Genomic DNA, 23,989 nt, shown 5'->3' with positions numbered 1-23,989 from the left:
CTCTCTTTAATCTTTATCCCTAATTTCTCTTTCAGATCTTCTCTGTATTTTGTCTCCCTTTGTATCATTTTTCTATCTCTCCATCCCTCTTACTATTCCTGTCCCTCTATCCCTCTATTAGTCTCTAACTCCCTCCGTCTCTCTATCCCTCTTCTATCGCGAAACTCATTCATCTTTCTCTCTTACTGAGGGGATTTTATTAAGCTAGCCAGGGTTGACCCGGGCTATGGCCCGTCACGTGATCGGGCGAAGCCGGTGAGGGAGGCGCGCCCTGCGGAAATCGAACAGTTATCTCTGTCATTTGGTCAACAAGGTAGCATCCCACTGGGTACAGACGTCTGTTCAACATCTAGTTTTGATTTATATTTGGTTGAGTTGTCCACTAACATGAATTCAAGGTCAAATCAACAAAATAATTCACTATGTCATTGGATTTCGGTTAAAAGTTATCTGAAAAAAAGACAAAATTCCCTTACGTTGATGACTTTTTGCAAATCCAATCAGTTTTCCATGTTGATTCAACGTCAACACATTGTATTTTTTGGTTAAATGATGTGGAAACAACGTTAATTCAACCAGGTTTAGCCCAGAAAAGTACAGCATAAAATATCTGTTAGAATTTTCTCACTAGTTTTCATTGGGAATGCAGATAATACATTTTCATGAAAAGCAATAACTTTTGAATGTGAAAACAAAGAATGCTACTGATTACTCCACGTGCTTAAACTACGTCAATTTTGTTTTGAGCCGACTTCGCCGCCGGCCATAACGGGCACCTGGCTCATGCCCGGAAGGCAGCCTGGTTCAAAAATTAATGCAATCACTTTTCAACCGGTGCAAAGTCCGCCTACCTAGGCGCCCGGGCCAGCTTAATCAAATCCCCTTACTGCCTCCTTATGCAGAATGCAGCCCCCTCCCCTGTGTCCACTCCTAGCACCCCGCCCCTCCATGATCCGGAGCACACCTATGACCTTGAGGAGCAAGAAGGATGCCAGCGCAGTGATGTGTTCTCTGAGCTCAGGGCCTGGAGGGAACAGCATAACAAGTACTGACCACCTAATCCACCTACTCACTCACTCACTCACTCACTCACTCACTCACTCACTCACTCACTCACTCACTCACTCAATCACTCACTCACTCACTCACTTACTGTCTGTGTGAGAGATTACTGAACCGATTTTTCACTGTTTTCTATTGCTTTGTGTTCCAGACGTCTATTAGCCATGGAGAGGGATGGGCCTCAGATACTGACCATCCTCAATGGTGATGAAGAGGATGATGAAGATGATGAAAGTCTCAGCATTTTCAGTGGCAAGGAGGAAGAAGAGGAGGGGAAAAAAGAGAGTGCTGGTTTGAGTCACTGGTTAAACATTGACTCGACAGACTCGTCTTCCCAGTCCCCCTCTCCAGGCGAGTCTCTCTCATCTCTGGTTAAGAAGGCCATCAAACATGCCAAACCTACTCAGTATATGAAATATAAAACCAAGAAATCCAAATCTAAATCCAGGGATTTAAACACAGAATAACTTGAGATCACACTACCACAACACAGTCTGAAATGTTGTCTAATAAACTATGTATAATTTATAGATGTGTTTCAGAGAGAAGCCAAATCCCCTGAAGTGGCCCGGCTCTCCCTGTCCCCTGACTGCACTCTGTCGCCCTCTCCCCCTCAAAGTGCCACATCAGCCCCTGGTAGCCGGAGGCTGTCAATGCTGCGAGCACACAGACTGAGGCTCAGTGGTGGGGTGGCTGGGGCTGCTGTAAGGCCCGCTGAATACCATACAGACTCAGAGACGATCACAGGAGTCCCCATCTTGGAGAACCAGGGGCTCCAGGAGGCTGTGAGGCCCAAAGTCCCTCTGCTGCCCAAGGCTACTTACCACATGCCCCACAGGCCAGCCTCCAGCCCACTGGTCAGAAGGCTCAGGTCACCAACAGGTGGAGCTTCTATGCATTCTGTCAACGGGCTTCAACCAATCGTCTTGAGCAGACCACCAGGGAGGCCGGCCATTATGCGTCCTCACGCGGCCAAGGCAGCACTGCAGAAAACGCCACAGCGCCTCACACTCCAGCCCAGCAGGGGGAACTCTCACTTAGACTAAGCCACACACTGTGTGGGATTGTTTCCTGAGAGGGGAACACTCAAAACAGGAGCTGAGGCAGAGATGGAACGGAGGCAAAGATAGAGATTGTCCTCCAGGTCCCCGCTCTTCTGAGCTGAGCTATCTTGTGATGTGAAGACTTCCTAAGAGTGCAGTGACAAGTCTCCCTCTATGTTATGTTTAGGAAAGAGGACCCTGGGGGCTGGATTACATCCAACTGTCACCTGGAGAATGCAACATAAAAGCTGTTGAATCCAAGTGTGAACTTGCTATCTCAGTGTTCTGACTTCCTCTGATGGACAGTTAGAGAATCACCTGCATCCCTCTGCTCTCTCAGCTCAGCACAGTACAGTACTTACAATGACTCTGATACTGAGCTCACATTGGCTTTACTAAGGACAACAGCTCTATTTGAAAAGGTTTATAGTTTGGTCGAAGATATATTTCTTGGAATGGCCTTTAAATTGAATTAGTATGCTTTTCACAATGCTGAATTGTTGTGGGACTTAAGTGTGTTTCACATGTCTCATTCATGTCTTATATCTGTGTTTTTCAGTTTGAATTACATTTTGTACTGTTTTTATTCACTCAAATACTACCTTATCCACACCTTAAATAAAAACATAGTTTGATCAACTAATCTTTCCTTTAATGGAACAATTTGATATTGACTAGCTTAGTAAGATCAAATGTCTTAGTTGTTAAATCACATCTCTAGAGTTTGAATCAATGCAGGTTTGTTAAGATATAAAGAAAGCGTGTATAGTCCAATCAAGGATTATTCTGCAATGGAAGAAATGTATCATCTTTCACTTCACTTTCCCCAACTTTGTGGTGGTGTGGCAATATTATGCCACTTGGGGACGCCATATAACACTCACTACTGCCCCTACTGTCTTGTCAACACTGCCTCCATGAAACTACTCAAGACCCACATTCTACTCTCTGCTTTGGGCCAGATCAAAGAGAGATTATAACAGCAAAAGCAATTAAGACATCACTAAATGAAATAGTGTGTGTGTGTAAATATAACTGTGTCTGAGCGCTTTAGGTCAATACTAACGCTACTGGAGTTTTTTCCAAATATTTGGGAAAACTGGAAAAGTTAGTTGGCCAGTGTCCCTGCTTCGAGAAATAGTCCTGAGCTGCTGGAAAAGGGCCAGTGGTATTGTGAAGCTTACAGTGGAAAGATCAGGTACAGAGAGGGGAAAACTGATCCTAAATCAGTTCCTACGGGTAGATAGTAATACGAGTACGGTTTGTTTTGACTGGAGAAGCTGTGTGACACCCTCCTCCTCACGTGACATCCATTGTCGACAACAGGTGCAGGGCCGTAACCAGGGTTTGAGTTTTAATGAGGTCTGGAAGGGGATGGGGGAGGATTTTAAAAATGTACTGCAATTCTATACAATTAAAAAACTTTAAAATGGTATTTAGAGAACAGCAAAAACAAGAAAAAAATGACCCCAGACATTATCACCGTGGCTGCTGTAGGTTCATTCACCTCAGTCTATCTACAAACACATAGCCTATTAGCTCTACAATTGTAATGTTATACCTCTGAAAGGGGGGAAATATGATAAATGATTCACACTGAGATGTAGCATCAGCATCGAAACTAAAATGTATTACATTTTTACAACTGTATTGATTGCATTTTAATGTAGGCCTATAGAGAAGATAGGCCATGTTTATTTTTTAAATTTTATTTCACCTTTATTTAACCAGGTAAGCTAGTTGAGAACAAGTTCTCATTTACAACTGCGACCTGGCCAAGATAAAGCAAAGCAGTGCGACACAAACAACAACACAGAGTTACATGGAATAAACAAGCGTACAGTCAATAACACAAAAGAAAAAGTCTATATACAGTGTGTGCAAATGGCGTGAGGAGGTAAGGCAATAAATAGGCCATAGTAGCGAAGTAATTACAGTTCAGCAAATTAACACTGGAGTGATAGATGAGCAGATGATGATGTGCAAGTAGAAATACTGGTGTGCAAAAGAGCAGAAAAGTAAATGAAAACAATATGGGGATGAGGTAGGTAGATTGGGTGGGCTATTTACAGATGGGCTAGGTACAGCTGCAGCGATCGGTTAGCTGCTCAGATAGCTGATGTTTAAAGTTAGTGAGGGAAATATAAGTCTCCAGCTCCAGCGATTTTTGCAATTCATTCCAGTCATTGGCAGCAGAGAACTGGAAGGAAAGGCGGCCAAAGGAGGTGTTGGCTTTGGGGACGACCAGTGCGATATAGCTGCTGGAGCGCGTGCTACGGGTGGGTGTTGTTATCGTGACCAGTGAACTGAGATAAGGCGGAGCTTTACCTAGCATAGACTTATAGATGACTTGGAGCCAGTGGGTCTGGCGACGAATATGTAGAAAGGGCCAGCCGACTAGAGCATACAGGTCGTAGTGGTGGGTGGTATAAGGGGCTTTGGTGACAAAACGGATGACACTGTGATAGACTGCATCCAGTTTGTTGAGTAGAGGATTGGAAGCTATTTTGTAAATGACATCGCCGAAGTCGAGGATCGGTAGGATAGTCAGTTTTACGAGGGCATGTTTGGCGGCGTGAGTGAAGGAGGCTTTGTTGCGAAATAGGAAGCCGATTCTAGATTTAATTTTGGATTGGTGATGTTTAATATGAGTCTGGAAGGAGAGTTTACAGTCTAGCCAGACAACTGTGTAGTTTGTAGTTGTCCACATATTCTAAGTCAGAACCGTCCAGAGTAGTGATGCTAGTCGGGCGGGCGGGTGCGGGCAGTGAACGGTTGAAAAGCATGCATTTGGTTTTACTAGCGTTTAAGAGCAGTTGGAGGCCACTGAAGGTGTGTTGTAAGGCATTGAAGCTCGTCTGGAGGTTAGTTAACACAGTTTCCAAAGAAAGGCATAGATGTATACAGAATGGTGTCGTCTGCGTAGAGGTGGATCAAAGAATCACCAGCAGCAAGAGCGACATCATTGATGTATACAGAGAAGAGAGTTGGCCCGAGATTTGAACCCTGTGGCACCCCAGTAGAGACTGCCAAAGGTCCAGACAACAGGCCCTCCGATTTGACACACTGAACTCTACCAGAGAAGTAGTTGGTGAACCAGGCGAGACAGTCATTTGAGAAACCAAGGCTGTTGAGTCTGCTGATAAGAATATGGTGATTGACAGAGTCGAAAGCCTTGGCCAGGTCGATGAATACGGCTGCACAGTATTGTCTCTTATCGATGGCAGTTATGATTAGAGATCGACCGATTAATCGGAATGGCTGATTAATTAGGGCCGATTTCAAGTTTTCATAACAATCGATAATCTGCATTTTTGGACACCGTTATGGCCGATGAAATTGCACTCCACGAGGAGACTGCGTGGCAGGCTGACTACCTGTTATGCGAATGCAGCAAGGAGCCAAGGTAAGTTGCTAGCTAGCATTAAACTTATCTTATAAAAAACAATCAATCTTAACATAATCACTAGTTAACTACACATGGTTGATGATATTACTAGTTTATCTAGCTTATCCTGCGTTGCATATAATCGATGCGGTGCCTGTTAATTTATCATCAAATCACAGCATACTTCGCCAAACGGGTGATGATTTAACAAGCGCATTAGCGAAAAAAAACACTGTCGTTGCACCAATGTGTACCTAACCATAAACATCAATGCCTTTCTTAAAATCAATACACAAGTATATACACTGCTCAAAAAAATAAAGGGAACACTTAAACACAATGTAAACACAATGTAACTCCAAGTCAATCACACTTCTGTGAAATCAAACTGTCCACTTAGGAAGCAACACTGATTGACAATAAATTTCACATGCTGTTGTGCAAATGGAATAGACAACAGGTGGAAATTATAGGCAATTAGCAAGACACCCCCAATAAAGGAGTGGTTCTGCAGGTGGTGACCACAGACCACTTCTCAGTTCCTATGCTTCCTGGCTGATGTTTTGGTCACTTTTGAATGCTGGCGGTGCTTTCACTCTAGTGGTAGCATGAGACGGAGTCTACAACCCACACAAGTGGTTCAGGTAGTGCAGCTCATCCAGGATGGCACATCAATGCGAGCTGTGGCAAGAAGGTTTGCTGTGTCTGTCAGCGTAGTGTCCAGAGCATGGAGGCGCTACCAGGAGACAGGCCAGTACATCAGGAGACGTGGAGGAGGCCGTAGGAGGGCAACAACCCAGCAGCAGGACCGCTACCTCCGCCTTTGTGCAAGGAGGAGCAGGAGGAGCACTGCCAGAGCCCTGCAAAATGACCTCCAGCAGGCCACAAATGTGCATGTGTCTGCTCAAACGGTCAGAAACAGACTCCATGGGGGTGGTATGAGGGCCCGACGTCCACAGGTGGGGGTTGTGCTTACAGCCCAACACCGTGCAGGACGTTTGGCATTTGCCAGAGAACACCAAGATTGGCAAATTCGCCACTGGCGCCTTGTGCTCTTCACAAATTAAAGCAGGTTCACACTGAGCACATGTGACAGAGTCTGGAGACGCCGTGGAGAACGTTCTGCTGCCTGCAACATCCTCCAGCATGACCGGTTTGGCGGTGGGTCAGTCATGGTGTGGGGTGGCATTTCTTTGGGGGGCCGCACAGCCCTCCATGTGCTCGCCAGAGGTAGCCTGACTGCCATTAGGTACCGAGATGAGATCCTCAGACCCCTTGTGAGACCATATGCTGGTGCGGTTGGCCTGGGTTCCTCCTAATGCAAGACAATGCTAGACCTCATGTGGCTGGAGTGTGTCAGCAGTTCCTGCAAGAGGAAGGCATTGATGCTATGGACTGGCCCGCCCGTTCCCCAGACCTGAATCCAATTGAGCACATCTGGGACATCATGTCTCGCTCCATCCACCAACGCCACGTTGCACCACAGACTGTCCAGGAGTTGGCGGATGCTTTAGTCCAGGTCTGGGAGGAGATCCCTAAGACCATCCGCCACCTCATCAGGAGCATGCCCAGGCGTTGTAGGGAGGTCATACAGGCACGTGGAGGCCACACACACTACTGAGCCTCATTTTGACTTGTTTTAAGGACATTACATCAAAGTTGGATCAGCCTGTAGTGTGGTTTTCCACTTTAATTTTGAGTGTGACTCCAAATCCAGATCTCCATGGGTTGATAAATTTGATTTCCATTGATAATTTTTGTGTGATTTTGTTGTCAGCACATTCAACTATGTAAAGAAAAAAGTATTTAATAAGAATATTTCATTCATTCAGATCTAGGATGTGTTATTTTAGTGTTCCCTTTATTTTTTTGAGCAGTGTATTTTTAAACCTGCATATTTAGTTAATATTGCCTGCTAACATTAATTTATTTTAACTAGGGAGATTGTGTCACTTCTCTTGTGTTCTGTGCAAGAGGAGTCAGGGTATATGCAGCAGTTTGGGCTGCCTGGCTCGTTGCGAACTGTGTGAAGGCCATTTCTTCCTAACAAAGACCGTAATTAATTTGCCAGAATTGTACATAATTATGACATAACATTGAAGGTTGTGCAATGTAACAGCAATATTTAGACTTAGGGATGCCACCCGTTAGATAAAATATGGAGCGGTTCCATATTTCACTGAAAGAATAAAAGTTTTGTTTGTGATACAAAAGAGAGGTTGAACAGGCTAGTAATAGGGGTAGCAACAATTTCGGCAGATCATTTTAGAAAGAGAGGGTCCAGATTGTCTAGCCCGGCTGATTTGTAGGGGTCCAGATTTTGCAGCTCTTTCAGAACATCAGCTATATGGATTTGGGTGAAGGAGAAATGGGGGAGGCTTGGGAGAGTTGCTGTGGAGGGTGCAGGACAGTTGACCGGGGTAGGGGTAGCCAGGTGGAAAGCATGGCCAGCCGTAGAAAAATGCTTATTGAAATCCTCAATTATCATGGATTTATCGGTGGTGACAGTGTTTCCTAGCATCAGTGCAGTGGGCGGCTGGGAGGAGGTGCTCTTATTCACCATGGTCTTTACAGTGTCCCACAACTTTTTGGAGTTTGTGCTACAGGATGCAAATTTCTGTTTGAAAAAGCTAGCCTTAGCTTTCCTAACTGCCTGTGTATATTGGTTCCTAACTTTCCTGAAAAGTTGTATATCACAGGGGCTATTTGATGCTAGTGCAGTACGCCACAGGATGTTTTTGTGCTGGTCAAGGGCAGTCAGGTCTGGAGTGAACCAAGGGCTATATCTGTTCCTGGTTCAATTTTTTTTGAATGGGGCATGCTTATTTAAGATGGTGAGGAAGACACTTTTAAAGAACAACCAGGCATCCTCTACTGATGGGATGAGGTCAATATCTTTCCAGGATACCCGGGCCAGGTTGATTAGAAAGGCATGCTCGCTGAAGTGTTTTAGGGAGTGTTTGACAGTGATGAGGGGTGGTCGTTTGACTCCAGACCCATTACGGATGCAGGCAATGAGGCAGTGATCGCTGAGATCTTGGTTGAAGACCGCAGAGGTGTATTTGGAGGGAAAGTTTGTTAGGATGATATCTATGAGGGTGCCCGTGTTTACGGATTTGGGGTTGTACCTGGTAGGTTCATTGATAATTTGTGTGAGATTGAGGGCATCAAGCTTAGATTGTAGGTTGGCCGGGGCGTTAAGCATGTCCCAGTTTAGGTCACCTAGCAGCACGAGCTCTGAAGATAGATGGGGGGCAATCAATTCACATATGGTGTCCATGGCACAGCTGGGGGCAGAGGGTGGTCTATAGCAAGTGGCAACGGTGAGAGACTTGTTTATGGAAAGGTGGATTTTTAGAAGAAGAAGCTCGAATTGTTTGGGCACAGACCTGGATAGTATGACAGAACTCTGCAGGCTATCTCTGCAGTAGATTGCCACTCTGCCCCCTTTGGCAGTTCTATCTTGTCGGAAAATGTTATAGTTAGGGATGAAAATTTCAGGGTTTTTGGTGGTCTTCCTAAGCCAAGATTCAGACACGGCTAGGACATCAGGGTTGGCAGAGTGTGCTAAAGCAATGAATAAAACAAACTTGGGGAGGAGGCTTCTAATGTTAACATGCATGAAACCAAGGCTTTTACGGTTACAGAAGTCAATAAATGAGAGCGCCTGGGGAATGGGAGTGGAGCTAGGCACTGCAGGGCCTGGATTAACTTCTACATCACCAGAGGAACAGAGCAGGAGTAGGATAAGGGTACAGCTAAAGGCTATAAGAACTGGTCGTTTAGTACGTTCGGAACAGAGAGTAAAAGGAGCAGGTTTCTGGGCTCGATAGAATAGATTCGAGGCATAATGTACAGACAAAGGTATGGTAGGATGTGAATACAGTGGAGGTAAACTTAGGCATAGAGTGATGATGAGAGAGATATTGTCTCTAGAAACATAATTTAAACCAGGTGATGTCGCCGCATGTGTGGGAGGTGAAACTGAAGGGTTAGCTAAGGCATATTGAGCAGGGCTAGAGGCTCTACAGTGAAATAAGACAATAATCACTTACCAGAACAGCAATGGACAAGGCATATTGACATTAGGGAAAGGCATGCGTAGCCGAGTGATCATAGGGGTCCAGTGAGTAGTTAAGCTGGCTGGAGACACGGCGATTCAGGCAGCTAGAGGGCCGGGGCTAGCAAGCTAGCAGAAGGGCCTTAGAGGGACGTCGCAACGGAGGGGCCCGTTGGAAAAAGAACCCTTGGCAGATTACGTCGGTAGTCCATTTGTGATGGATTAGCTGACTACTAGCTAGTTAGCTGGCTTCTGTTGGGGGATTCCGGTTCGAAAGTAAAGAAAAATGATTTAGATTTTTAAAAATACGTTATTTTACAAGATAAGTTAACGGAGAACACGTTCTCATTTACAGCAACGACCTGGGGAATAGTTACAGGGGGTGAATGAGCCAATCCTAAACTGGGGATTATTAGGTGACCATGATGGTTTGAGGGACAGATTAGGAATTTAGCCAGGACACCAGGGTTAACACCCCTACTCTTACAATAAGTGCCATGGGATCTTTAATGACCTCAGAGAGTCAGGATACCCATTTAACATCCCATCTGAAAGACAGCACCCTACACAGGGAAGTGTCCCCAATCACTGCCCTGGGGAATTGGGATATTTTTTTAGACCAGAGGAAAGAGTGCCTCCTACTGGCCCTCCAACACCACTTCCAGCAGCATCTGGTCTCCCATCCAGGGACTGACCAGGACCAACCCTGCTTAGGCTTCAGAAGCAAGCCAGCAGTGGTATGCAGGGTGGTATGCTGCTAGTATATCCATACCACATTGGGTGAGGCAGGTTGCAGGAGAGTATTTTGAAGTTGAGGTTTAGAACAATATAAAAAAGATATGCGAAGAAAAAATATATAAAAAGATATATACGGTATGCTACGCCATACCTTGAAGTAGTTGTTTCCCTTGCTCTGCAAAGGCTGCGGCTTTTGTGGAGCGATAGGTAACGATGCTTCAAGGGTGACTGTTGTTGTTGTGTGCATAGGGTGCCTGGTTTGAGCCCAGGTAGGGGCGAGGAGAGGGACTGAAGCGAAACTGTTACACTTACATAACACAAAGAAGCTGTTTGTTTGACTTGCCTGATTTATCTGATACATTTTGCTGCCATCCTATCTAAGCATCCATTTCTATCACGCACCTGTGCTTTGACCAGCTGTGTCTGACACGGTCTGTATAGCTGGCTTCCTGTTGAGCCTCATCAACTTCACTGCCTACTTACTGCTCATCTCATTTAACCAGATAATTGAATTCTCTGAGGTTAACACTCTTGGCCAAATGGCAATCATCCACACTGCCTGCTAGTGATGAGAGAGAGTGGATTGAGAGGGGATGCCTTGTAGGGTGTGTGAGAGAGGGAGGGAGATCAATGCTGCAGACAGCTGGAGCGGGCAGCTCAGGGGTCCAGGTAGTAGCCTCAGATGTGTAATTTGACTGTGGAGAGAGAAACACTTCCAGCTGGTGGTGACTGACTGGAATCTGTGTTGTAGAGAGCTTGTCCCTGTTCACCAGTCATTAGTCTTAAACCAACCAGGGAAACCAGTTGCACTGTATATATGGCCTGCAGGTTTTATACCTTTTATTCTCCCACCATCACTGCACTCTGATGTCAACGTGCATTACCATAAAACAGCCCTGCATCACTACACTACATTGCTGCTATGCAATGAGCTGACCACTACATACAGATGACAGAGAATGTAGTAAAGGGCCTGGTAACAGACTTTAAGTCAGGGTGTGGGTACATTCGTTTGACCCTCCTGCCCCTGGGTTACTGTGAATGGAATGCTACCATTACAACCTTGTTGTTGCTAGACGATTGACACAGTTGGTATGACAGCAGGTGGAAGGAGGATGCTTTAACTCTGATATCAAATTAAATTGCTAATTATACCACTACACCACTCCTCCCAAAATCTGCGTCTTGATTCCCAAGAGATGACTTTCAACAGAACATTGATATTCTTTAGAGGGCGGAGGAAGGGTGTTTAGGCTCACGTCAAATTAAAAAGTAAACAGTACTAATTATAATGTCCTCCATGTATCAGACATCTAAAGCACAAACAAGTTGTCTAAGTGTTTAAATGTTTATCACAGCATTCAAATATTCAGATTCTTTCCTAGAAGTATACAACCTTATATCTCAGCGATGGGGACACACTATTCCTAGCTTCAGTGGGCCTGTAGCATGCAAACATGAACCTTTTTACTCTGATAATAACATGCTTATAGTGGCGGCCCAAGCATAGAAATGTGTCAAAAGTAAATGTAATTGCTAAAATATACTTTACTATCAAATGTAAAAGTATAAATCATTTCAAATTCCTTATATTAAGCAAACCAGACAGCACAATTTGTTTTATTTGTTTTCATTTGCGGATAGCCAGGGGCACACTCCAACACTCAGACATAATTTACAATTAAGCATTTGTGTTTATTGAGTCCGCCAGATCAGAGGCAGCATCCTGGAGTCGCCTCTTCACTGTCGACGTTGAGACAGGTGTTTTGCCTGTACTATTTATTGAAGCTGCCAGTTGAGGACTTGTGAGGCGTCTGTTTCTCAAACTAGACACTCTAATGTACTTGTCCTCTTGCTCAGTTGTGCACCGGGGCCTCCCACTCCTCTTTCTATTCTGGTTAGGGCCAGTTTGCGCTTTTCTGTGGAGGGTGTAGTACACAGCGTAGTACAAGATCTTCAGTTTCTTGTCAAATTCTCGCATGGAATAGCCTTCATTTCTCAGAACAAGAATAGACTGACGAGTTTCAGAAGAAAGTTATTTGTTTCTGGCCATTTTGAGCCTGTAATCGAACCCACAAATACTGATGCTCCAGATACTCAACTAGTCTAAAGAAAGCTAGTTTTATTGCTTCTTTTATCAGGGCAACAGTTTTCAGCTGTGCTAACATAATTGCAAAAGGGTTTTCTAATGATCAATTAGCCTTTTAAAATGATAAACTTGGATAAGCTAACACAACGTGCCATTGGAACACAGGAGTGATGGTTGCTGATAATGGGCCTCTGTACGCCTATGTAGATATTCCATAAAAAATCTGCCATTTCCAGCCACAATAGTCATTTACAACATTAACAATGTCTACACTGTATTTCTGATCAATTTGATGTTATTTTAATGGACAACAAATGTGCTTTTCTTTCAAAAACAGGGACATTTCTAAGTGACCCCAACTTTTGAACAGTAGTGTATACATAGCCTAAGTTACCAACAAGGCAGCATGCACAAACTTCCATCCTGCGCCTGATGCCAAACAAGAAATGAGTAGCCTAATTATATTTACATTTTAGCAGACACTTATATCCAGAGCAACTTACAGTAGAGTGCATACATTTTCATACTTCTTTTCCTTGTACTGGTCCCCCACGGGAATTAAACCCACAACCCTAGCGTTGCAAGCGCCATGCTCTACCAACTGAGCAACACAGGACTGTATAGCAGATATGCACTCACTGACATACCAGAACCTTTGCCAAGTGTGTGCAATTAAGACATAATTATTAGAGGAAGCTGCCTGCTTTGTTCTGTTACTTTAGGTGGAGGCATGTTAGTTTTCCATTCTAGGAAAAATAACAAAGCTCAACAGGGTCCCTGTGTTGGATACGCCTATGAGTTCAGACATGTACAGTATGGAACAGAATCCTGCCCACGGGGACATTCCATTCAAGAGAAGCATTAATCATATAACATTAATAGGAGCTGTTGGGATCTTTTACTGTACATCATACATGTACCAATCAGTTTAGGTGCACAGACAGGATAAGGTACACTGTTTGAAAGTGAACAATAAGGCCTCCAACATTACATATTGAACTCAGGACTAGATTCTGTTCACCCAGAGACATTTATTTGGAAAGCGCTCTGGACTAATGATTACATTTTGGTCAGATGCAGTCACTTTACCCCTGCCTACATGTAACAAAATACCTCGACTAACCTTTACCCCCGCACATTGACTCGGTACCGGTACCCCTGTATATAGCCTCATTATTGTTATTTTATTGTGTTACTTTTTTTTAACATGTATCTTTTACTTTAGTTTATTTAGTAAATATTTTCTTAACTCTATTTTCTTAAAACGGCATTGTTGGTTAAGGGCTTATAAGTAAGCATTTCAAGGTAAGGTCTACCTGTTGTATTCGCCGCATATGACAAATAACATTTGATTTGAGATATAATCTTTGTAGGCCTACAAAATAGGTACATCTATTATAGGCCTAGTCATCACCCCTATGCCAAAGTATGAAATAGGGATATATATATATGGCTGGCTGACATACAAGCTAGCAAGGTGTTTTGAATTCCATTCTCTCTGTGGCACCATCCCTGGTCCACATGTAGCCAGGCCTATCTCAGGTGGGCAGCTGCACGAATCTTTGCTGTAACAATTTCAGTGCATGTTTTTCTATGCATTAAAAACATCTGAGATCAAGATAATGTTCATGGAAATAGCCAACAAGTCAATGCATGTACGTGTAGCTTAGCTTAGTGCTAGAGTAGTGATGTTAAGAGATGCTAGTTAGGGTTTACTCTTTGCAATGTATTTGGCCATAGATGCCAGATACCATTGGATTACACAAAGTTTATTACAACTTGCAACAATTTGATATCACAGACAACTCACTGAAGCATTGTACAACTTTCAGTTTGTCATTGTGAAAGAACTTAAAGTAACCTACATCGAACTGTCTTGCTGTCACCAAATAGCTCAACCTCTGTAAGTGTGTGCGGCTACACTGGCGGTAGAGGGGTCATGGCTAGAAGGGATCCAGCTTTTGTAAAATTAACGTAAATTAACGTCAAAAAAATGTTATGTAAGCTAACCCTAACCTTTCCCTAACCTTAAACTAATTATCCTAACCTGCTGCATAAATTATCCTAACCTGCTGCGAAAATTCAAATCTGACGTTGATTTGACAAAAGCTGGACCCCTTCGAGCCATAACCCGGGAGAAGGGCTGAACATGTTGATAGGACTCGTATAATGTTAAACGCATGAGGCAGGTACGATAAATAGCTCAAACGTTATGAGATCATCAAAATCAGGAAAAAACGTTTTTCTTACATGTCCGCCAAATCATTGGATACTGCCTCTTTAAGATGTCAATCAGACTGTTGTTTACAGTGGCGTGAGCAGGACTGATGCATATGCAGAATATTTGTAGAGAGTCGCTGACAGGGACAGTGGAGAGTAGATTCAACGGCACCATGCGCTCTATGGCAAAACAACTGGAGTAGAATACACCTGAAATAAGAAACGAGGACCTCTGTCGTTTTACACCGAATTGCTTTAAACCGGTAAGAGACAACATTGGTAAAACACCTTCACAAAAACATTCGTGTTAATCAGCTAATGTTAAGTTAGCCATGCTAGCCAACTTATTTCTCCCTCAGTGTGTGTGTTTGTTTTTGTTTGTGATAGCCTACTCGAATAGCCATAATGTATGAAAATCAAGAGGCACTTGCAAGCTATTTTAATCTTACATTAACATATTTGCATGAGTATGTAACTATCAGTTTGATATTTGTGTATTGAATGGGATGCATTCCATCACTATGATTTCCAAGTTGTACTAGCTCTAACAGGGTTCAAAGTTCAGGTGATTTATTTATGTCAGTCTGTGAACCCATCTGTAAACTGTAAAGAATGTTACCTTTGATTTTTATTTAAAAAAATGTACATTGAAATTATGATTTAGTGTGACATCTGTTAGGCCTAGGCCTAAGTGCTTGTTAGAGAGGTAAAGACATATAAAGTTAGTCTTAGAACTATTTATTAGTGCATGGTGTTTCTGATTTTGCCCATGAAAGAAATACTTTGCCATAGCAATGAGAGTGCCAGTTGTTGTACTGGTCTTCTGTGTGAAAACAGCTATCATTATTGTTGACTGTCTAATAGAGAAGAATGTAGCCTAGGACAAGTTACATCCAGTATAAAAGCCAACTTCAATAGCTGGCTGTGGAATACTACCATTTAAGTATTTCAGCATTAGCTTCATTTAGTTGGCGCTCTGTTTGTGTCGTAGGCTTACAAGCAAAACGCCTATGTTGTAACAGAAAATGTAGTGCTCTGTTTGTATTTGTTGTGTTTGCTTAAGCTACATTTATTGTAACATGAAATGTGATCTCTCAAGACATACAGTTTATAGTATTTTGAGGACAGGAAGTAGTGTGTACTATGCTGTAATGCTCTGGCAGCATTGTTTGTTTGATTTGTGTGCAGTGTGATGCCTCCAGCATCACTAATGGCATTAGGATCCTCTGTTGTGCTCTCCGCCATTCTGCTCCTCCCCAACTCCTCATAAGGAGTGTAGGTAACAGTTTACTTCTGTAATCAAGAATATTGCCGTGCGAATTGAGCCATGTTTGTATCTTCCGTTTCTTTGGGAGCTGTACTTCTGTTTGGCCTAAACCCCAAAACACAATTTGATATGTTCATGGTGTATTTTCCCAATGAATTCCCTCCCTAAGTGTCTATTGGTTATTGTAATATTGTAGTAGTGAAACAAAATTGTGTCTGCCTCCTCCTTGTCCTCTTCCTCGTCCTCCCCTCTTCCTCCCTGAATCCACCCAATACGTAATCATCTGTACAGCTGCTTCTCCATGGGAAAACAAAAAGATTGTGTACCAGCTGGAGAAAGCACTTTATACACACACACACACACACACACACACACACACACACACACACACACACACACACACACACACACACACACACACACACACACACACACACACTCTCTCTCTCATCCTTAAACAACGTTAGCTGGGGTAGACAAAGTGCATTCCATTCATGGGCATGACCCCACACTGCGTACTCCCACATCAGTACACTCTCCAACTTCATGATGTCATTGTTGACCAGTCACACAGTAGGGGAAATATCCAAAGAAGGACTTCCTGTTCTCTTTGCCACAACTAGGCTACTCACTGGGTGCCTTTCAATTCACTCTCTTCCTCTGTCCCAGTCATAACAGTGTGAAGTGTTAGTGTACTTAGACCTGCCTGTATTCCTACCACAACCTTATCAGAGCTGTGACTCACATGTTCTCCACTGATTGAAAGGCTGATAAAACATAGCCAAACCACCTTCTGGTTCCTCCTGTCAGCTCCAGGTTATCTCTACTGTCAGTCAGTCACTGTGCTTTACGGGAACACAATATTTACAGAACGTGCTGCTCATTGATCACACACAATGCCTCATTGTTCCGTCTCTGATTACAATGATCTATGATTTTGAAATGGCTGATGTCATACTAGGATGTTATAAGGCTACTCTTGTTAGGCCACATTAGGCTCAATAAAATAATATGTCAGATCCATAGCTATTAGGCTATTTACCTTTACAATTCGATCTCGCCCCACAGAGAATGCTGTGAATGAACAAGACATAAACTTTTCTGATCCAGAAATCAAGCAACGATATTATTATCATGAATATATGCAATTAAATGTCAGTAGAAAAGCTATGAAAACAGAGGAAAATTTTGCGTTTGCTGCCCTTCCAGATGTAGAGTTTGTAGCTTTAGTTGGCTCAGTGAGAAGACTTACCCAGCCTGCATAGCAGCCATTTTTGTTAGGCATAGTAACCAACGTTTTTGCATGAATGAAAGTACTGTATTTAGTTTTTTTGTCCTCAGATGGAAGGATTAAATAGTATGAATTAACTTATCAAAATTACATTACAGTTGAAGTTTACATATACTTAGGTTTTCAACCACTCCATACATTTCTTGTTAACAAACTATCGTTTTGGCAAGTCGGTTAGGACATCTACTTTGTGCATGACACAATTAGTTTTCCAAAAAAATTTATAGAAGGATTATTTCACTTATAATTCACTGTATCACAATTCCAGTGGGTCAGAAGTTTACATACACTAAGTTGACTGTGCCTTTAAACAGATTGGACATTTCCAGAAAATGATGTCATGGCTTTAGAAGCTTCTGTTAGGCTAATTGACATAATTTGAGTCAATTGGAGGTGTACCTGTGGATGTATTTCAAGGTCTACCTTCAAACGCAGTGCCTCTTTGCTTGACATCATGGGAAAATCAAAAGAAATCAGCCAAGACCTCAGAAAAATAATTGTGGACCTCCACAAGTCTAGTTCATCCACAATTTTCAAAAGCCTGAAGGTACCACGTTAATCTGTACAAACTATAGTACGCAAGTATAAACACCATGGGACCACACAGCCTTCATACCACTCAGAAAGGAGACGCGTTCTGTCTCCTAGAGATTAACGTACTTTGGTGCGAAAAGTGCAAATCAATCCCAGAACAACAGCAAAGGACCTTGTGAAGCAGCTGGAGGAAACCGGTACAAATGTATCTATATCCACAGTAAAATGAGTCCTATATCGACAACCTGAAAGGCCGCTCAGCAAGGAAGAAGCCACTGCTCCAAAACCGCCATAAAAAAGGCAGACTACGGTTTGCAACTGCACATGGGGACAAAGATCGTACTTTTTGGAGAAATGTCCTCTGATCTGATGAAACAAAAATAGAACTGTTTGGCCATAATGACCATCGTTATGTTTGGAGGAGAAAGGGGGAGGCTTGCAAGCCGAAGAACCATCCCAACCGTGAAGCACGGGGGTGGCAGCATCATGTTGTGGGGGTGCTTTGCTGCAGGAGGGACTGGTGCACTTCACAAAATAGATGGAATCATGAGGAAAATGATGTTGATATATTGTAGCAAGAACTCAAGGCATCAGTCAGGAAGTTAAAGCTTGTTCGCAAATGGGTCTTCCAAATGGACAATGACCCCAAGCATACTTCCAAAGTTGTGACAAAATGGCTTAAGGACAACAAAGTCAATGTATTGGAGTGGCCATCACAAAGCCCTGACCTCAATCCTATAGAAACTTTGTGGACAGAACTGAAAAAGCGTGTGCGAGCAAGGAGGCCTACAAACCTGACTCAGTTACACCAGCTCTGTCAGGAGGAATGGGCCAAAATTCACCCAACTGATTGTGGGAAGCTTATGGAAGGCTACCCGGAACGTTTGACCCAAGTTAAACAATTTAAAGGCAATGCTACCAAATGCTAATTGAGTGTATGTAAACTTCTGACCCACTGGGAATGTGATGAATGAAGTAAAAGCTGAAATAAATCTTTCTCTCTACTATTATTCTGACATTTCACATTCTTAAAATAAAGTGGTGATCCTAACTGACCTAAGACAGGGCATTATTACTAGGATTAAATGTCAGAAATTGTGAAAAACAGAATTTAAATGTATTTGGTTAAGGTGCATGTAAACTTCTGACTTCAACTGTATATATCTACCTCAATTACCTCGTACCCTTGCACATCGTCTTGGTACTGGTACCCTGTGTATGTAGCCAAGTTATGATTACTCATTGTGGATCTATTCCTCGTTATTCATTTTCTGTTCATTTTAAATTTCTCTCTGCATTGTTGGGAAGGGCCCATAAGTAAGCATTTCACTGTTAGTCTACACCTGTTGTTTACAAAGCATGTGACGAATACAATTTTATTTTATTACAGTGCTATTAGGCTACACTGCAATAGCTCATTGATGGTTCATTTTGGGGATACATCTAATTTTGAAATAGACTAGGTGCTTTATCTATGCCTGCTGCTGTATCTGTGTTGCCTAAATATCCATGCTAGATTGAGATCCATGGAACAGCTATTACATTTTTACATTTACATTTTAGTCATTTAGCAGACGCTCTTATCCAGAGCGACTTACAGTAGAGTGCATACATTTTATTAAATTTTTACATACTGAGACAAGGATATCCCTACCGGCCAAACCCTCCCTACCGGCCAAACCCTCCCTAACCCGGACGACGCTATGCCAATTGTGCGTCGCCCCACGGATCTCCCGGTTGCGGCCGGCTGCGACAGAGCCTGGGTGCGAACCCAGCCCAGCCTGGGCGCGAACCCAGAGACTCTGGTGGCGCAGCTAGCACTGCGATGCAGTGCCCTAGACCACTGCGCCACCCGGGAGATACATGCATACATTACTAAATACATTACTAAAACCCTCATGCAGCAGCCAATACAGGACTATTACAGAGCAGTTAATTCCTGTCAGAACTCCCCATTACCCACTTCAAATAAATCAATCCTAGCTGTTTAAACCTTTCTGTTCTGTCTGATGTGTACAGACACACACACACACACTAGGTTAATCAGCAATCCTGTGGTTAATCAGCAATCCTGTCATAGTGACTGTTACAGCAGGGAAATAGGGCCATTTTCACATGGTAAACGCTTTGGCTCGGGAGAAATAGAGCATTTACCGCTGAAGGAGGGTCATTTAGTGGGCTGAGGCTGTGTTGTGAAACTGATTGTGCTCAAGTGTTGCTGAAAAGGTGATGGATGTGTGAGTTCAAATATATAGCAATCTTCTCTGTTCAGTCCATCTGTTTCACACTCCCTAGGCCCTGCACATTAGCTTTTGGAAATCAGGGCTACTCTGTTTAACTTTTTGCGGAGTCTTCTCTAAAGTGTGCATGATCTCATTCTGGGCACAGCACTTTTCAGAAGTCAGTCACATTGCCTTCTGAAGTGCTAGTTTTGATCAAATTACATGGTACACCAGCCACCTGTGACAGTGTTATCATCAGCAGACCAGTCGACAGCACCAGAATGGTGACGTGTCAACAACCGATATAATGTGAAGTTCAGCTGTTTCAGAACATGGGACCAACTGAAACTGTAGCACTTAACATCCGGCTCACACAGTGGTGTACAGAGAGCATTGATCCTCTCAGCCGTGGGAAATACAGGGAGGATATGAGTCTCTTATCCTTAACCACTGATACAGGGTCAGAGATTTTCCCATCCTCCTAATAGTTAGGACTAAGTTTAGGATCCCCTGGGTAGGGTATGATGGCCCTAGATCTGTGGTTAAGGGCAACTTGTACCTCAAGCACAGTGGGGCTGTTGGGAGGTCAAAGGGCGCGATGGCAGGCGGGGGGTTCAAGTTGAGCTGGACTAGAATCCCCATCCCGAGCAGAGATGAGGAGGACAATGGAGAAAGGACAGGCTCTGGTCTGGTGGCCTCTTCACTGCCTGGCCCCTTTTGTCACTCACTGGCTTCCATTTTATCCCCCCTTCTTTCTCTCTGTTTCACTCTCTCAGTTTTTTGTTGTTGGTCATTCTGTCTCTCTTGTCTTTCCCTTTTTTAATTCTTACTTCCTTATTTTCTCTTTTTGTTTCTCCCTCCGTCTCTCGCTCTGTGTTTTTTCTGCTGAGGGAATGGCAGTCCTGCAGTCGTGACATTTTTGTCTCAACACAATCGCCGGTGTTTGTCATTGGTCGATTTCTTTGAAAGAGCATTGGTCTCCAGGGCGACAGAGAATGGCGGCACCATTTCACTTTTCTCTCCTTCCCCACTCCTCCCCTCCATCGCGTTGAGTGTGTGGGGCTGTCATTCACTCTACTGGATCAGGTAGCAGTGTAACACACGCACGCTTTCACAGTGACTGGGCTGTTTCTCTCTTCATCTTGCTCTTCTTTCACAGTGACTGGGCTGTTTCTCTCTTCATCTTGCTCTTCTTTCACAGTGACTGGGCTGTTTCTCTCTTCATCTTGCTCTTCTTTCACAGTGACTGGGCTGTTTCTCTCTTCATCTTGCTCTTCTTTCACAGTGACTGGGCTGTTTCTCTCTTCATCTTGCTCTTCTTTCACAGTGACTGGGCTGTTTCTCTCTTCATCTTGCTCTTCTTTCACAGTGACTGGGCTGTTTCTCTCTTCATCTTGCTCTTCTTTCACAGTGACTGGGCTGTTTCTCTCTTCATCTTGCTCTTCTTTCACAGTGACTGGGCTGTTTCTCTCTTCATCTTGCTCTTCTTTCACAGCACCACAGAGATCCAGAGAGACGGTTGGATTCTACTAAAGAAGGCGAGTAGTTTTGGGGCTTTTGTTCCCTGTTTTGGAAGTTTGCTTTGTGTCTTTTTCTGTTGGCTGTCTTTGTCAAACTGTTGTTTTCAGAGGGTTTGAATTGAAGTAAATAGTAATAGTCGTTTATGTCGTTCTAATTTCTAAGGCAGATTCTAACAAAAAACAAATGATGAATTTCGGATTCATTTGACAATTTAACGTTCTTTCTGTTCGCTTCTGTGTCATTCACCCTGTCAGTTTTACGGCAACTGACTGATGGAAAATAATGTTATCGATATCTATTAAAGACATTACTCTGGTAACGACAAGAGCAGAGCAATCAGTATATGTCTAAAGGTGAATGCAGGTCTAACACTGAACTGGCACACACTTGTCTTCATGTCAGCTGAGGGTCAATTCTTCAAAGCTCCTGTCAGACCATATTTTATGAGTCGGAGATCTTTTGTTGATATTGTTGTACACCGCTGATGATGAATTAAGATGAGCGTAGGATTGCTTTTCTGTCTAGATTGGTGGTGGAGAGCCTTCCATGGGAAATTAAATGAACAGTCATTTTGTGTAAAGCTGCATTAGCCTTAAACATGGAACTTACAGTAGTCTTAATTTCAGTAAAAGTATGGAAAGAATTTGTATTGAAACTGTTGGCATGACAGTTGTGTCTGGTCTCAAGATGTGTGTCCTTAGTTAAACACCATTGGGTCGTGTAGTAGAAAAGGACCATAATATCTTGAGACTCCACAGCTGTGAGCTCTGTTTTTCTGGCTTTGTCCCAACACTGCCGCACTCTTTGGGCTGTGTCTATGAATTAGGCCACTTTGTCACATTCTGACATGGCATCTGTCTTCAAGTGTTGTCCTCTTTCGACTGCCCTGCTCCGGTTCCACCAACCACGTGGCTTGCCCTGTGTTTGGTAAGCATGGCAATGCCAGAGCAGCGCTCTCGGCCACTCCCACAGGTGCACTATTGTCTTGTCTGTCTGATGGCCGGAGGATCTCCTGTTACACACACACACACACACACACACACACACACACACAGTCAGGAGACACCTGTCGTGTGTGAGAGGTTATCTCTCATACTCAGAGCTGGGTTGCTGAGAAGAGAGCTTGTATTACTTGCCTGTCGTGTGACAAAAGGATGTATGGGAAGGCTAATATACGTGAGGCAGACTGGCTGGACTCAGTGAGTCATTTTATATCTACTCAGGGTTTGAAGTGTGTTTGTATGAATCTCCCAAAAAGTAAGTGTGTGTGTGTGTGCTCACAGGAAGCTGTGGTGGAGTGTGTCATGGCTTTATCTGTAGACATTAATACTTGGCTGATGTAATCAAGAGGAAACGGGGACTGGGGCTGCGTTGTTGCTGCATGCTGCTATGTATGATGTCACTGCTTGCTGACCCAACAATCCTCACATTCCTACTGGTGATGTTATGCAAAGCAGGCTGGGCATGTGTTGGCTGCTGTGGGGGAGAGACAGAGGACCCTATGACCCTTCTATTAATTATTAATCAGACACTCATGCACACACACAAGCGCGCACAGTCATTTATTCACACACACACATGTCCACTAGAACACACTCAAGCTCCAACTACCACTAGACAGTAATTCTACTTTCAGATGTCTTGTCCTAGGTTATATTCAACCAGGGTTCCTGGAAATTCTCCTGGCTACTAGATAGTCTTTATGCCAGGTTTTGATGAACCCTTTTACATTAGTACTCTAGATTATGAGACATACAGTGGGGAGAACAAGTATTTGATACACTGCCGATTTTGCAGGTTTTCCTACTTACAAAGCATGTAGAGGTCTGTCATTTTTATCATAGGTACACTTCAACTATGAGAGACGGAATCTAAAACAAAAATCCAGAAAATCACATTGTATGATTTTTAAATAATTAATTTGCATTTTATTGCATGACATAAGTATTTGATCACCTACCAACCAGTAAGAATTCCGGCTCTCACAGACCTGTTAGTTTTTCTTTAAGAAGCCCTCCTGTTCTCCACTCATTACCTGTATTAACTGCACCTGTTTGAACTCGTTACCTGTATAAAAGACACCTGTCCACACACTCAATCAAACAGATTCCAACCTCTCCACAATGGCCAAGACCAGAGAGCTGTGTAAGGACATCAGGGATAAAATTGTAGACCTGCACAAGGCTGGGATGGGCTACAGGACAATAGGCAAGCAGCTTGGTGAGAAGGAAACAACTGTTGGCGCAATTATTAGAAAATGGAAGAAGTTCAAGATGACGGTCAATCACCCTCGGTCTGGGGCTCCATGCAAGATTTCACCTCGTGGGGCATCAATGATCATGAGGAAGGTGAGGGATCAGCCCAGAACTACACGGCAGGACCTGGTCAATGACCTGAAGAGAGCTGGGACCACAGTCTCAAAGAAAACCATTAGTAACACACTACGCCGTCATGGATTAAAATCCTGCAGCGCACGCAAGGTCCCCCTGCTTAAGCCAGTGCATGTCCAGGCCCGTCTGAAGTTTGCCAATGACCATCTGGATGATCCAGAGGA

At 43.5% G+C, this 23,989-nt stretch overlaps 2 protein-coding genes across 7 annotated transcripts in view; both read left to right on the top strand.

Annotated features, from left to right (window-relative positions):
* The window catches only part of lrrc56 (leucine rich repeat containing 56), an 89,199-nt gene extending 86,455 nt beyond the window's left edge, over positions 1–2,744 (top strand). For all 3 annotated transcript variants that reach the window (XM_071416590.1, XM_071416589.1, XM_071416591.1), the window contains 3 exons: positions 903–1,045; positions 1,214–1,413; positions 1,594–2,744. In XM_071416590.1, the coding sequence (XP_071272691.1) occupies positions 903–1,045; positions 1,214–1,413; positions 1,594–2,108 (858 nt within the window). In that variant the 3' untranslated portion in view covers positions 2,109–2,744. The remainder of the gene's footprint in view (positions 1–902; positions 1,046–1,213; positions 1,414–1,593) is intronic.
* Positions 2,745–14,478: 11,734 nt separating this feature from the next.
* Positions 14,479–23,989, top strand: part of LOC139584592 (ras association domain-containing protein 7-like) — a 73,267-nt gene continuing 63,756 nt past the window's right edge. The window contains exon 1 of one of the 4 annotated variants that reach the window (XM_071416626.1): positions 14,479–14,863. The gene's annotated coding sequence lies outside the window, so the exon portion shown is untranslated. Of the gene's footprint in view, positions 14,864–20,736; positions 21,453–23,989 lie in introns of those variants that run through there. The other 3 variants (XM_071416624.1, XM_071416622.1, XM_071416625.1) reach the window with 3 other exon arrangements.

The sequence above is a fragment of the Salvelinus alpinus genome, chromosome 9, assembly GCF_045679555.1.
Source record: "Salvelinus alpinus chromosome 9, SLU_Salpinus.1, whole genome shotgun sequence".
NCBI classification, from domain to species: domain Eukaryota; kingdom Metazoa; phylum Chordata; class Actinopteri; order Salmoniformes; family Salmonidae; genus Salvelinus; species Salvelinus alpinus.
This window is presented reverse-complemented; position numbering and strand designations above follow the sequence as displayed.